General features: G+C 38.6%; 2 protein-coding genes across 15 annotated transcripts in view; one reads left to right on the forward strand and one right to left on the reverse strand.

Annotated features, from left to right (window-relative positions):
* Positions 1-5633, forward strand: part of LOC112573231 (ubiquitin carboxyl-terminal hydrolase 24-like) — a 38822-nt gene extending 33189 nt beyond the window's left edge. Inside the window, 1 exon segment of the mRNA XM_025253409.1 lies at positions 239-5633. Within this exon segment, the coding sequence (XP_025109194.1) occupies positions 239-610 (372 nt within the window). The 3' untranslated portion in view covers positions 611-5633.
* Positions 5634-6368: 735 nt separating this feature from the next.
* LOC112573234 (cAMP-dependent protein kinase catalytic subunit beta) overlaps positions 6369-13200 on the reverse strand; it is a 144513-nt gene continuing 137681 nt past the window's right edge. For all 14 annotated transcript variants that reach the window (XM_025253418.1, XM_025253413.1, XM_025253419.1 and 11 more), the window contains 4 exons: positions 11755-11850; positions 11232-11354; positions 9462-9626; positions 6369-8702 (listed from right to left, as the gene is read on the reverse strand). In XM_025253418.1, coding sequence (XP_025109203.1) covers positions 8577-8702; positions 9462-9626; positions 11232-11354; positions 11755-11850 — 510 coding nt within the window. In that variant the 3' untranslated portion in view covers positions 6369-8576. The remainder of the gene's footprint in view (positions 8703-9461; positions 9627-11231; positions 11355-11754; positions 11851-13200) is intronic.

The following is a 13200-nucleotide window of genomic DNA, read 5'->3' on the forward strand; positions in this document are numbered from 1 at the left end:
CATTCTTCTACCACAGCCACTGCTTGTCCAATTCATTAATTATTTAAACTTTTCTTCATAGACAAAATTTAGTAGAACTGAAAAGAGTTTAGCAGGCACATGAGAGTTCTTGTGGCTTTTGCGTCGTTTTCTTCATGTCACTATGGTCCATCCATCCAACAAATATTGTACAGAGATTAGCAGTAAATAAACTTTTTTGTGTGTGCTTAGAGGTGGTGATTTTGTTGTTTACCTGTAGTACACCTTGCAAGAGGCCACAGCGCTGCTGACTGAGATAGGAGGGCTTGATAATGGTGGAGATGCAGATGCGGCCAACACCAACGTCAGCATCAGAGGAGGGGTTATGTTTGATGAAACCTACTTGACTGTCAACTCGACGTGGTCTTCTACATCTTCTACAGATACACAAAATACTAGCGTCCCAGGTGAGGATGAGCCGCCTGTTGATCAGCGTGTGTCGTCTGATAGTCGGGCTCACTCGCCATCAACTTTGCCGCTCAGTGTCAGCACATCAACGACTGCCACCATTACCACTGCATCATCCTCTTCTTCCAGAAGCACTGTGGAGGTCACGTCTTCATCTCTGTCAACTCCATCTTCCAACAGCTGATGCCTGTGGTATGGAAATACCAGTGTAATGGCCTCGGTCTCAAAGGCAGGTTTTAAGCTTGATGTGTGTGAAGGGGTCAAAAGGGGTCATTGTTGTGTCCCTATTTCTGTAAACCAGGATATCTTACTCAAGATACATTGGAGCGCATACTAAGACAATAGTGTACTGTATTAATTCATTTTAGCTTGCACACAGTTTTATGATGTACAGAAGATTAATGTTGTAGAGTTTGTTTTTGTAAATTTTATAGGGTCGCAGGATTTAAGCAGTCTTTCCTTTTAAGTTGAAAAGGAACTATATTGAAAGGAGCAGAGAAAGGTTATATATATGTGCGTGTGTGTGTGTGAAAGAGAGAGATTCTGTTTTAAGAATAAGCTGACTTTTTGTACAAAAAGATCTGCATAAAAATGCCATTTACTAAGCTGTCCTATTAAGATAAACTGCGCCTTAATACCTCTAAGTTTTGAAGCTATCAGCAGTAAGAATGTAACTTTTCTAGACTGTACTATATGTAACATTATATTGTGATTTTAGAAGCAACGTTTTCTTTCATAGCTCATGGAATTTACACTTGTCATAATCTTAACTGATGGAAGTCTAGTTTTTCATTTAACTTTGGTATGTTTCCTGGCCACCTTGAATTTGTGACTGCCTCGGTATTGTCTGCTGTCACTGTAATGGTACTGTTCCTGCTTATTCACGTTTGGGATAGGTTTGCAGTATGGTGATATATGCGAAAATAAATTAGCAACCCATTTAAACAAAAATAATCAGGATGTCATTCAGTCCTTTTGCCATGTAATTCAATTTGCAAAGTTTATTCTACAACCAAATTTAAGGCTTTTTTTTTTTAATTAAAAAAGGCATCTTTTAAGGGAAAAATAAAAAGACATCATGTTGAATATGAATGCGACTGCGTCATACCCATTGGGTTCAAATTGAGCAACAGATTGAGTTACCCTGATAAAAGATGCATTCTGCATTCTGCCAGGGGGTGGGGGGTGGTGGGGAGAGTGCTTATTTGACTTTGAATTGTGTGAGATATAGCATATCTTGACAGGATAGCTGAATGTTCTGGCAGTATGGAAACTTTTCAAGTTTGTCTTCTTTCATAGCTTCTCTTGAATGGAGAGAGGGGTTGACACCAGATGAAGTGTAATACAAATTGTCTTTTGGCAAAGAAGTGCCGCATTATCTTCATCATTCCTGTTGATGCTTGGTGCTGCTTTTAGTGTAACAGCACAAAAATCTGCAACAACAAATGATAGATATTGACCCAAGCAGTATGTTACAGTTAGCTCAAAATCTAAAGAGTTCTGGGGGGGGGGGGGCTCTCTTTTTTTCTTTCTTTTTTCCTCCCTACTTTTTTTTTTTAAAGTGCAGCTTTGCAAGTAAAAAAGATCACTGCTATGATGTGTTTAAGAGGATCATAGGTCAGAATGTGTGACAGTGCAAAATGTTACCCTTTTAATACTTCATTGGTCTACTCAGCTTCTTTCCCTTTATGCCAGTAAAGGTGAAAAGTAAATGTTGCTTTTTCTTTTTAATTTGTTTTCTGAAATGTTAACACAAAAAAAAGACCCTTTACACAATTGTGTGTTCAATTCAACTGTGTGATGGTTTTCTTGAACAAGATTTCTCGCAAGAAGTTAAATCCATCAGGTATGTCAATTTCTGCTTACTAAATTGTACTTGACCTTCATTTTAGTAGATTCTTTTATTTCCTAAATTTTTTTTTATAAAGAGAATGCTAAAAATGCTGTCCTAGCCTAAGTAGGGTGAGGCCACCTGATTGGTTTATTTGCCAGAAAAGATTGTTTCCAAAAACTTACTGTTTATTTTCAGGTTGTTTTTTTTTTAAGTTGGATTTCTTGATGGATTCTTACTACCTCCATTCTTCTGTATTTTATAGCTGCTATTTGTTATATTTTTATCAGAGTGACCAGGACTGTGTGAGGCTCATAATGTGCTCATAAACTTCCAAGAGTTTGATGTGAGAGAAATTGGGTGTCTGGGTGAGTGGGTGGATTTTTGCTTTTCTACACACAGATTCAGCACACACCTAATTTCTCCTAAAATGCGCAGAATGCTTTCATTGAGCCCCTATACACAAGTAATGTTAGAATGATGTCTGCTTGAATATGTGCCTAGCTCAACACAATCATTGTTTTTTTTTAAGGTTTGTTGGTTTGTTTTTTTAATTGTTCATTTGCAGCTGGTTAGCAACCAAAATAATGTGTGCCATACATGGTGGAAGCAGAAAATGTTTATTGTCCTGTGTGAATGGATAAATAAATACCCATTGGGGAGGAAAACCAACAGTCACATACCTTCATCTCTTGAGGCAAAACAGGGGGTTCCACAATTATACATTGATAGTGTTTAATGATGTTTAATAGTCTAGCCACACGTTGCTAGACTATGACAGGGCAAGAAATCATGTGAGGTATTCAAGTAATGTTGACATCAGAAGATTGTGCTCTTAAGTCTTCAGAAAATTGTACATTGATAAATGCAGCACATTGCTTTATCTTCCAGATGCAAGTTTGAGCAATGTGATGTACAGTCAAGTTCCCCTCATCATTAGCATTCCTGCCTTCAGTCACTGGTACAAAAACCTAAAGGAGGTTGGGGATGGGAAACAGGGCTGTTTATAGGAGGTCTACTTTCTGTTCTTGTAGTTCCCATTTATTGTGATCTTCCAGTCTGAATCAGGATTTTGAAATAATTTTACTCTTTATACATGATTTCATGCCCACAGACAACACAGCTGGTGCACCCATTATGCCAAGATCACTTGTGTATTTTCTTGAATTTTATGCAGTCATCCTGGGTTCTCCAGAGCACCTTGGTGTTGTGTAATTCTCTAGTTTAAAGTATGCAAGTGGGAATTTATTCTGCTGGCATTTTTGAGTGCTAGAGGATTAATTTTTGAGTTGAGAAATCTGAATGAGTTTTGTAATTATTACATGGATCAGGAGCCGAGAACCTGGACAACATGGTGAAGCATATAACAAGACTTTGTACAGTGTATGTAGTTTTGATTCAAGCATTTATGCAAAATTGGGGCTTGCACCTGATACAGACAAGTGATACAGTCCTTTGTACAGGATAATGCACACTAGGCCTTTGTACAAGATAATTCACTTCATTTTTTAAAAAATACATGTGAGTGGGGAAGGAAGTTGGGTAGGAAGAGGATGGAAGGGCCGTAAGTTTTCTTTGATGCATTTTCTGTGCATAGTTTGTACATCTTTTGTATTGAGTGTACATACTGTGCATAAACAAGCTGCTAAGGCAGGTGTGAATCTGAGAATGGCTTAAGTCAGTGTTTAATGCTTGATTTTTTTTTTTTTTTGGAATAAATGTAACGGTTAAATCTAAAATGGGCATGTGCTTTAAATATTCTGTGTTTCATATTTCATGTAACAGTATGGTCATTTCTATGCACAATGTGGCAGCGCCATGTTATGCACTTTCTCTCCTCTAAGTTGACCGTCAGGTCTCACATTTACCCCTCAGGTCTTGCATAAGCCTATCCATAAATAAGTCTTCCCTTAAGTGTAGCAGTGAAGTTTTACATCTCTTAAAGGCTTAAGATTTAGACTGGCCAGATGAACAGATCCAGTTAACTATACTGTGGGTTACATTCACATCTTTTTTATTACAAGGGAAAGTTGGAGGAGGTTAGTCATCTGTCACCAACATTTTAACATTTGGTATATTTTCTGCAGTATGAACTGCATAGTCTGCAATATCGAGGAAGCTGCCCTTGGGAAGTTTGGAACAAATGTGGTTAAACTAACACCAAGAACCTTTTGTTGATCACTTTTTACACTCTGATATTGGTGACCTCCTATGTGGGTGGAAAGTAGTTCAGGAAAGATAAATCTTGTGATTGTTGGAAAGGGGGCAAAAGCAGATGTAGCACCTTGAACTGGTTACAGCCATAAACATTTTAGGTGCTAAAAATTAGTAACCTTTTACCATCACAATGATCTCAAAGCAGGGACCACCTTAAAAAAAAAACATTAACATTGGGCAGCTTGATCTTTGTCATGCAGTATATATTAAGTGTGCCTAGAAGTTTGGCTCAACTGTACCTCCATCACCATGCAGAGTTTTTGTCCCCACAGTTATGCAAAGGAAAGGTGACTCCAGTTAACCTTGCTTTGCAAACAAATGCAATTTTAAGGTTTTCCCCTCCTATACCTCTAGAAATTTTGAAATACTGGCTTTGTTTCACAGTCACATTATTTTTAAAACAGCTTGCAAGATGAGGTAGATGAGGTACCATGCTTTAGTTTTTACTGTTATCAGAAGGAAAATCTTTCACTGGTGGGTGCTTAAAACTGTAAGAGCTCTTTCCCAGGTTAAATAGGGTAACATTTCTGACTGTAAACAGATGGTCTTAACATGACGGTGCACGAATAAGCCCAGATGGAAACTGGTTTATTTCCTGTTAAAAAGACTGTAAAATTCCACGATTATCGTATAATTTTACCATTAATTCAGCATTTCTTAATTGAGCGGACATAAGTTATATAATCTTCCTGTCATCATGTGTGCTTACTGGCTCAAATATTGCCATATTGGGCATCTATTTGTGGATTTGTGTTGGAGTATTACCTGTTGTTTTCACTAGATGCTGCCTTACATCTCTTAAGGATTTTTTCTGGAAGAAACCTGCTTGTTATTTTGTATGCATGCACACTTTTATTAGCTTATTCAATTTAAACAAGCCCAAGTCTGGGCAACAATGTGATTGGTTTCATGTAGGAGGCAATATGAGCTTTTACATGGTATGCACATTTCCTAAACTGCCAAATGGCACACACACACACTCAATCTGTCCACAAATTTAGGGCAGCTCTGGTTTATGGAAACTTTTTGTTTTGGTTTTTATATGATCATTGTTCTAGTAAAAATGTAGCAGAAACATGTACATGTTTTATAAAGGGAATTGTATATTACTGACACAGGTGTAAATGGATGGGTAATTAAACAATAATTGCAGTCTTTAGTGGAGTAAGGATTTATAGTTTGGGTATGAAAACTGAAATTTTGTGTAATGTTTTTATGCCAGAACAAGTGTGCAAATAGCGACATTTTCAAATAAGATGCAGCAACCATGAAAAACACATCCATTTTATGCAGCCCTCTCAAAAGTTTTTAGTTAACATCAACTCCTCCAATGCTGATGAACGTTTATTTAGGCCATGAACCATATAACCAGGGACCGTGGAAGACTACCTGATCTAGCTTGTGATGACTTTTGATACACACAAACTTTTCAAGTCCTACAAATGTTCTATGCATGATAGGAGGGAAAATATTAACAAAAGCTCATTTTCAGAAGTAAACTTTTCTGTCATATTTAACCTGATAATACTTTAAAAAAAAAAAAATCCAGGAAAATCCTTTACCCCAAATCTTTTTCATTTTCAAGCACAGCTACACATATGCTTTAAGGAAGTGCTTCTCTTGAAAATCTTTTGTTTGTTGGATGATTGTAACGCTCGATGCCCTCTTGGTGCAAGCAATGTGGCACTCCACCATCCAGCTACAGACCTTCCCCAACGATGGCAAACATGAAGCAGTCAAGCCAAAACAGGTTAAAGTACAACATATCGGCATTTTAGCTGACTGCAGAGCATTACACCACCAGTTACAACCAGACTCCTTTATTAGCTTGCCTGCAACTAGAGGACAGCTAATGACCAAACATGCTACAAACACACTGCACATTTTTGGAACCAAATGTTCATTTTTTTTAATGACATCAGATCTAGAGTTCAAACAATCTCCAGGTATACACAAGATTTGAAAAAAAAAAAAAGAAGAGAAAACCTACATGTTAAACTGTCTTACATTTTAGCACATTAAATGTAACATTTGACAAAGCACAACTAAAGAGAATGAAATGGATGCACCCAGTGACATCAAGGTGTCTCCAACAGTACATAATAAGATTTTCAATGCACTAGAAGGTCAACTATTCAATGAACATGACAACTGTGATATGTACAAAGAAATATATAGGTACAAAGACATAGTAAATCAAGCAGAAAAAAGCACTTTCAAATAACATTGTTTATTTTTCCAGTACAAGAGTGTCAAAGTGCAGGCAGGAGAGGATCAGAGTTAACTGTGAAAAGCAAGCAGAATTATGCACTGATGCAACTGCTGATTTATTGGATCATCACAATGTGATTATTATGTTCAACTTGAGGGTCAAACAGTGACCGGCTGCTTTTCACCTGTGTTGCTTCCGAATGTAACTATTAGTTCTTACCTGAGAGCAACCATGAAACAGCTGACCCCTCTACCCACAGATTATATTTCACAGGGCAAAGGAGGGTGGGAATGACCTCCCTTTAGCCTTGCTGGCCTCAGGTAACTACCTTTCGAGCAGAAAGGTTACTTGCTAATTAAAATGTGGTCATTCTCCACTTTAACTCTGTATATGCAGAACATTCCAACAAACTTCTGCCCAAGTGCATTTTGCCTACATACTCATGACACTTCTATGACATGCTTTTACTGAAGAAGGTAAGAGAAGACACAGGTTGTAACATTTTCTGAAAAATTAGGGACAAAGAAGCAAGGAAAAAACTCCCCTGAAAACACACAATTTTTTTTTTTTTTGTAGACAGGAGGCCCCCAAGTCTATTATCCCCTAAGAGAGAAAGTGGGTGCATGGTTCAGTAAACTTTGTTGCTTGCATGCTGCATAAAGAGGCAGCATTTCTAAACAAAATTATGCCCAAGTTTGAAGATGAACAAAATCAGGAGGGACCAAACTACTTGCACAGTCCGAGGATGACTTTGTGCATTATGTCAGGCACCACTACGCTGCTAACTGAACGAGCCATTACTGCCATGCTCTACATTAGTTAAGGAGCTGGCTGACAATGAGCATATCCCATTGCATCCCAATGCACTGACCACTACAGTCACTCTGACATGGAGGCTCCAGACTTGGCAGTGTAAGCCCAAGCGAACACAACTGAAATATACTGAAAGACAGGCACAACACACACTCAGACACAGTCAAAATCATTACGTCATATAATATCAACAATGTCACCACTATGAACAGTACGCAGTAAGCCCACTGTAGTCTCGGCCTCTCAGCTAAGGAATAAGGGGGAAAGGGAGGAGGGGTGAGTGGCAAATGCTGATGGGCACTGCAAACAGTAGATTCTGTGCAAAACCCTCCCTGTCATTCCCCCAAGTCAAAACGGGACAGAGGTCAAACAGGATGCAAGGTGTCTAAGAAGCACCAACAAATGTCCTTGAAGGATAAATGACATTTTAGTAAAGCGGTCATATCCACATCTCAATTGCTCCTTTTCCATTTTTTTTTTTTTAAGCCTCCCAATTATTTCTGCCACAACTCCAAACTGAACACTGAGAAACTACTGGAGAGCAAATGCTGGGCAAAGCAAGCTCTCTTGTAGTCCCTGGTGCTGCACACCCTTTGTGGCTCTTCTGCTTTCTTGGTTTTTCCTTGAGCAGACCAAGGCAGTCTGTCATTGGTCTATGCTCTTCAGGATAGCAAAATCTCTTGTGCTACTACAAGTCCCTGAAGAAACAGGAGGCTGTGCGTTAACAAGGTTCAAGTGCCACAACATGGCCCACAGTGTCCAATGCGAGATGTGAGTGGTGTGAGAGGGTAAGGAGGAGCATCAAATGGGGTAAGTCCTGTATGCACAAGAAGGGAAGTCTCGGATGGTGAAATGGTGCCACCAGCCAGTTTTTGCTGGCTCTTTTCTGCCAAAGGTGGGCTTCATGGCCACACATTACATACTGGCGCTGACCGATGTGGGCACAAGCCGTGACTGGACACACATGAAGATCCATGCATAGCTTTCTTTCATGCATATGTGTATATTCACACACACAAACACACTTGCACATACACACGTGCAGGCCAGCCAATCATCTGCCAGACAGATGTTAACTCAAAAGTCTGCAAATTCCTTGGCACATTTCTCTGTGGAAGAGATGCGAAGAGGCTCTTCCTCATAGTCATCAAAGTTGCAGGTATCTCCACCACCTCTTGTCTTTGGCACAAATGGGGCTTCCACCTGCAAATATATATACAAAACAAAACATTATGCTCAGCAGCAGATAATCAGAAAGCAAAATATAGCAGACATCCTTTATAGCCAGTTTTATATTTATATCACTAGCAGCTCAAATACTTCTGCACACTGCCTGTGCAGAATCAAGAAGAATTCATTTTTTTTTTAAATGAATAATCACAAATAATAATAGGATTTGTATAGTGCAATTTCCCCACAAGACGAGATCTATGCACTTCACAAGAGACCACGGACAGAGGAGAAAGGCTGTGTGATACAGATGTCACAACTGAGTACAAACAAGCACAACATAACAACAACAGATGGCTTGTATAGCGCCTTATCTTCTCCCCTATGGACAAGCACAAGGCACTTCACAGATGATAGATGGTGTGATGTGAAAATAATGTGACATAGCCACCAAAACGAAAGAGACACCCCATTCCACATGCACGATAGCAGACCCATCAAGATCATCCACAATCACAAGTCCAACATGAGGAAGACATCAGATAAAACAAAAATGCAACAAAGCTCTGCTCCCTCCATCCAGTTTGGTGAGAGGACATAAACATACACTGGTTATACAAGAACACGAACGCAGAGATAGGAGTGTGGGGGAGAAAGGACAAAAGGATGGACGAGTTATATAGTAGGTGAGATGTGTTTTAAGTCCAGATCGGAAGGCATGCCCGACTCCACTGTACAGAGACGGAGGCAGGCCATTCCAAATACAAACCTATTATATGAAAAAATGCCAACCTTTTTCTGATAGATTGCAATCCAGTCAGTAGTCGAGAACCATTTGTGATTTTTAATGTCATTCACACCGTTTTTCAAATTGCCAAAGCGCTTGGTTAGGTCCACCTGCAGCAAGTTGCGCAGTAAGTCCTTCAGGTCTGAGCTGAAGTGGGAAGGGAAACGCACCTAGAGGCAAGATTATAAAAAATAAACATTTTTAATACACAAAGGCTGTTTAAAAAAAGAAAACAGTTGTGAACAAGCATAATTGCTAAAGCATCCATACATGCCTGTTGCAGTATGCATGCCTGCCCTTCACAACTGAGATGTATTGCTACCCCAGTAACTATCCTGAGAAAATGTATTTCACAAAACTCTCCAAACTAGTAAAATTTACCAACTTAGGAGTTCTACACTCACTTGGTCTATCTGGATGACTGTTGACTTCAAAACTACATTAGCGATAGGAAGATGCAATCTAAAGATGACCAGAATCATTGTTACATTAAAAGACAGTCAATACCTTGAACCCTCAACCTATATGATGCAATTCTGTTTCATTTACCACAATAATGGAAAGCTAAAATCATTAACAGACCAAATGTCATCATCAAAGACCGAGTCATACAAAGTAAAGATATTAGGAAATCAGCAAAACCAGGGCTTTCTTAACACTTAACAACAGCCAGTTAGTTTTTTGGCCCTTTGGTTTTCCTATTTTCTGATTTTGTCAGGATAACTTTAATGACATGCACAAATATGGCAGCAACCCTTGGAGGCAACTTGATTTTTTAGATGTTAACTCACTGGATATAACTAGTTAAGCATGTTGCATCAACTTGCATTGGTCATTTTCAAGTGCCTGTTTCTGTGGGATGCTTAAGAAGCCATCTTGCTACCTCGGTACACGCCTTTTAACAACTGATCAATTATCATGTTCATAGTGATCGCAACCTTATATTAATAAGCCCGAAGGTAAAGCAACATTTGTACAACCCACAAGTTGCCTTGACCTGGACAAGCTGCAGGATCCAAGTATTGCAGAGCAATTCAAGGCCCAAGCTAAAGGTGAATTTTCTGCCCTAAACACAATGAATGATGATATGGATACTCTGGTAGCATTAAAGAGATGAAGCATGGTAAAGATCGTAAGCATAACTTTATCGACTTCAAGAAGGCATCTGACCAAGTCTGGCACTAGTCTGGCATGTGCTGCAAAAATCCACCATCAAAGAAGGTATTATTCAAACCATTGAAACGTTGTACATGAACTTCTGGAGTGCCATTCTCCTTACAACCACATGGGAGAGCTCTTCCCAACAACAGTGGGTATTCACTCGGGCTGACCTCTGTCTCCAGTGCTGTTTCTTTTTGGAGAATATCATGCAAGATACACTTGTCATGAGATAGCAGGGAATAGGCCTATAGCACTGGTGCCGCTCTTCTGGTTAAATGGATACATACAGGATGGGAACAGGTAGCAGTTAGATGGTGTTACGCAGCTAAACATCTTTCTTCTTGTTCCTAATCGCCCCCAGTGGAGCATAGGGCCGCAACGACACCACACCTTCGGACCCAGTTCTGGGCATCCCTTTCCAGTTGGGTCGCAGCTAAACATAGCTGTGGGAATTTTTTCTGCAACATCAAGTGCTTTTAGTAGTTCAAGCTCTCTCTCTTTTTTGCCTTATCATCTGGACCCTGAAAGCTTTATTGCTTTGCTGCAACAAGATCATCCAACAGGCTATTAAAAAGAAATCATTAACTTCACATGATGATGGCGAAAAATCCTACCTTGCCAGATACAATCTTCTCGTAGATCTGTATAGGCTGATCTGCAAAAAATGGTGGGTACCCAGCAGCCATTTCATAGATGAGGACACCCAATGCCCACCAGTCTACTGCCTTGTTATAACCCTGAACAAAAAAAATAAATACTTGATTAAAAAAAAAACAATCCCTGGATCTAAATAAAAAAGACTAAATTTACATCAACTAAGACAGCATAACACAATCACTATATCAGTTTTCACAATAACAATTGTCACCCTGATGTGAAATACACATGATGCCAAGAACTGCAGATTTCCGACTGTGTCTCTAGTTGTTGTATATATATATACCAACTGCCAATCATGGCAAACATAACCACTGACAACTACCGCTAAATGTTATTTTTACCAAATAGGTTTTATTCTTCAATTTTTGTACCTCACTCCTAACTGAACTGTCAAACTACTACTGATGTCTAAAATAATATACTATACTGTCAATTCATCAAGGATATGTCAGGCATCTTGTTCCTGGTATAACTAACCTTGCTCAGAATGATCTCCGGTGCTAGGTATTCAGGTGTACCACAAAGTGTCCAGGTGCGACCCTTGACTCGCTTGGCAAAACCAAAATCTGTCACCTGTGAAATGCGCAACATACAGTCTGAAAATAAGGTCGAAAATTACATGCTCTGTGGACATTTTTTTTTCAAGTAGCCTGCTAAGAATTTAGCTCTTTTTTCAAACTAAAGTCCAAAAATGTTATTTCTATAAATCAGAAGAAAAAAAAATGAAAACAGTGGAAATCACTGAACCTTTCAATTGTTATTAAGTAAACAATCATGACTGCTAAAAAAATAAATTTCAGCCAACAATATTATACTATAACGAATATGTCATTAAAAACAAATATTTAAAAAATATTAATATATCTATACAATTAGATACACTAGTGAGTTTTAAAAACGAGAGTTCATGATACAAATGGTATATAAACATAAATCTTATAGAGTATGTTACAGACAGGAACCTGGCAGATGAGTCAGAGAACCATTTCTTATCTCTTGAATCTCAAGCTATAGTTAACCTTTTCCTGCAATATTTATATTTATGCCTCACATTTACACAGTCAAAGGAATGCCTGTAATATTATGCTGATTTGCCAAGCAAACTTTGGCACAAATATTGACTATCTGCATGATTTTTATAAAATGGCAGACACAATAAAATAATAGTCATAATTGGCTATAGGGTGACAGTAGCAAGCTTTGCAATCCAATTAAGGCTTTCCATTTCATCGAGTTCTCCTCATTCCATTGCCATAGCTTGCCGGGCAAAGATATTGTGTTACAAAATCTGAATCCCAAAATACTCCATGGGTAGTCTTACTGAAATCTAGATACTCTGAAGAGGAGTTTATCCAATAGATTGTTTCTATCCTCCCACAATCAGTCCTTCCCACTCCCACATTTACACTGACCTAGCAAAGTATTCAAAGTGCAACTAAGTAATATTACTGTCAATCCTAAAATTATATTATTTTTTAATCCTTTTCATTACCATGTGTGCTTTTTACATATTTATTTTTCTTTTATAGTGGGAATTACAAGCTAAAAGTCTACACAATGTTATTATTTGGAGGGTTTGGGTGAGGTGGTGAAAACTGTTGTCAACAAATACTAGTTGTGGTTAAAATTCCAGCTAACTCTTGCATCTGCCAGGTCCCTAAGTTATTTAGAGCATCAGTTACAGGAACAAACATTCATCCAAACATCAAGCATAATCATTCAAGCACACAACCTTACTCAAATGTGTTAGGTTTTTCAGTATATATAACATGCTATTATATTTGGTTATGTCTTGCAGTGCACACATCCTTTGAATGAGTTCAACCTTTCAGGTGAAAACATGCCTACAAAGTGTCTGGAACCCAGTGACTTTACAAGAAAATATCAACTGAATGAAAGCCACAACGGCAACAGTGCAACCCC

The sequence above is a fragment of the Pomacea canaliculata genome, linkage group LG10 (genome assembly GCF_003073045.1).
Source record: "Pomacea canaliculata isolate SZHN2017 linkage group LG10, ASM307304v1, whole genome shotgun sequence".
NCBI classification, from domain to species: Eukaryota; Metazoa; Mollusca; class Gastropoda; order Architaenioglossa; family Ampullariidae; genus Pomacea; species Pomacea canaliculata.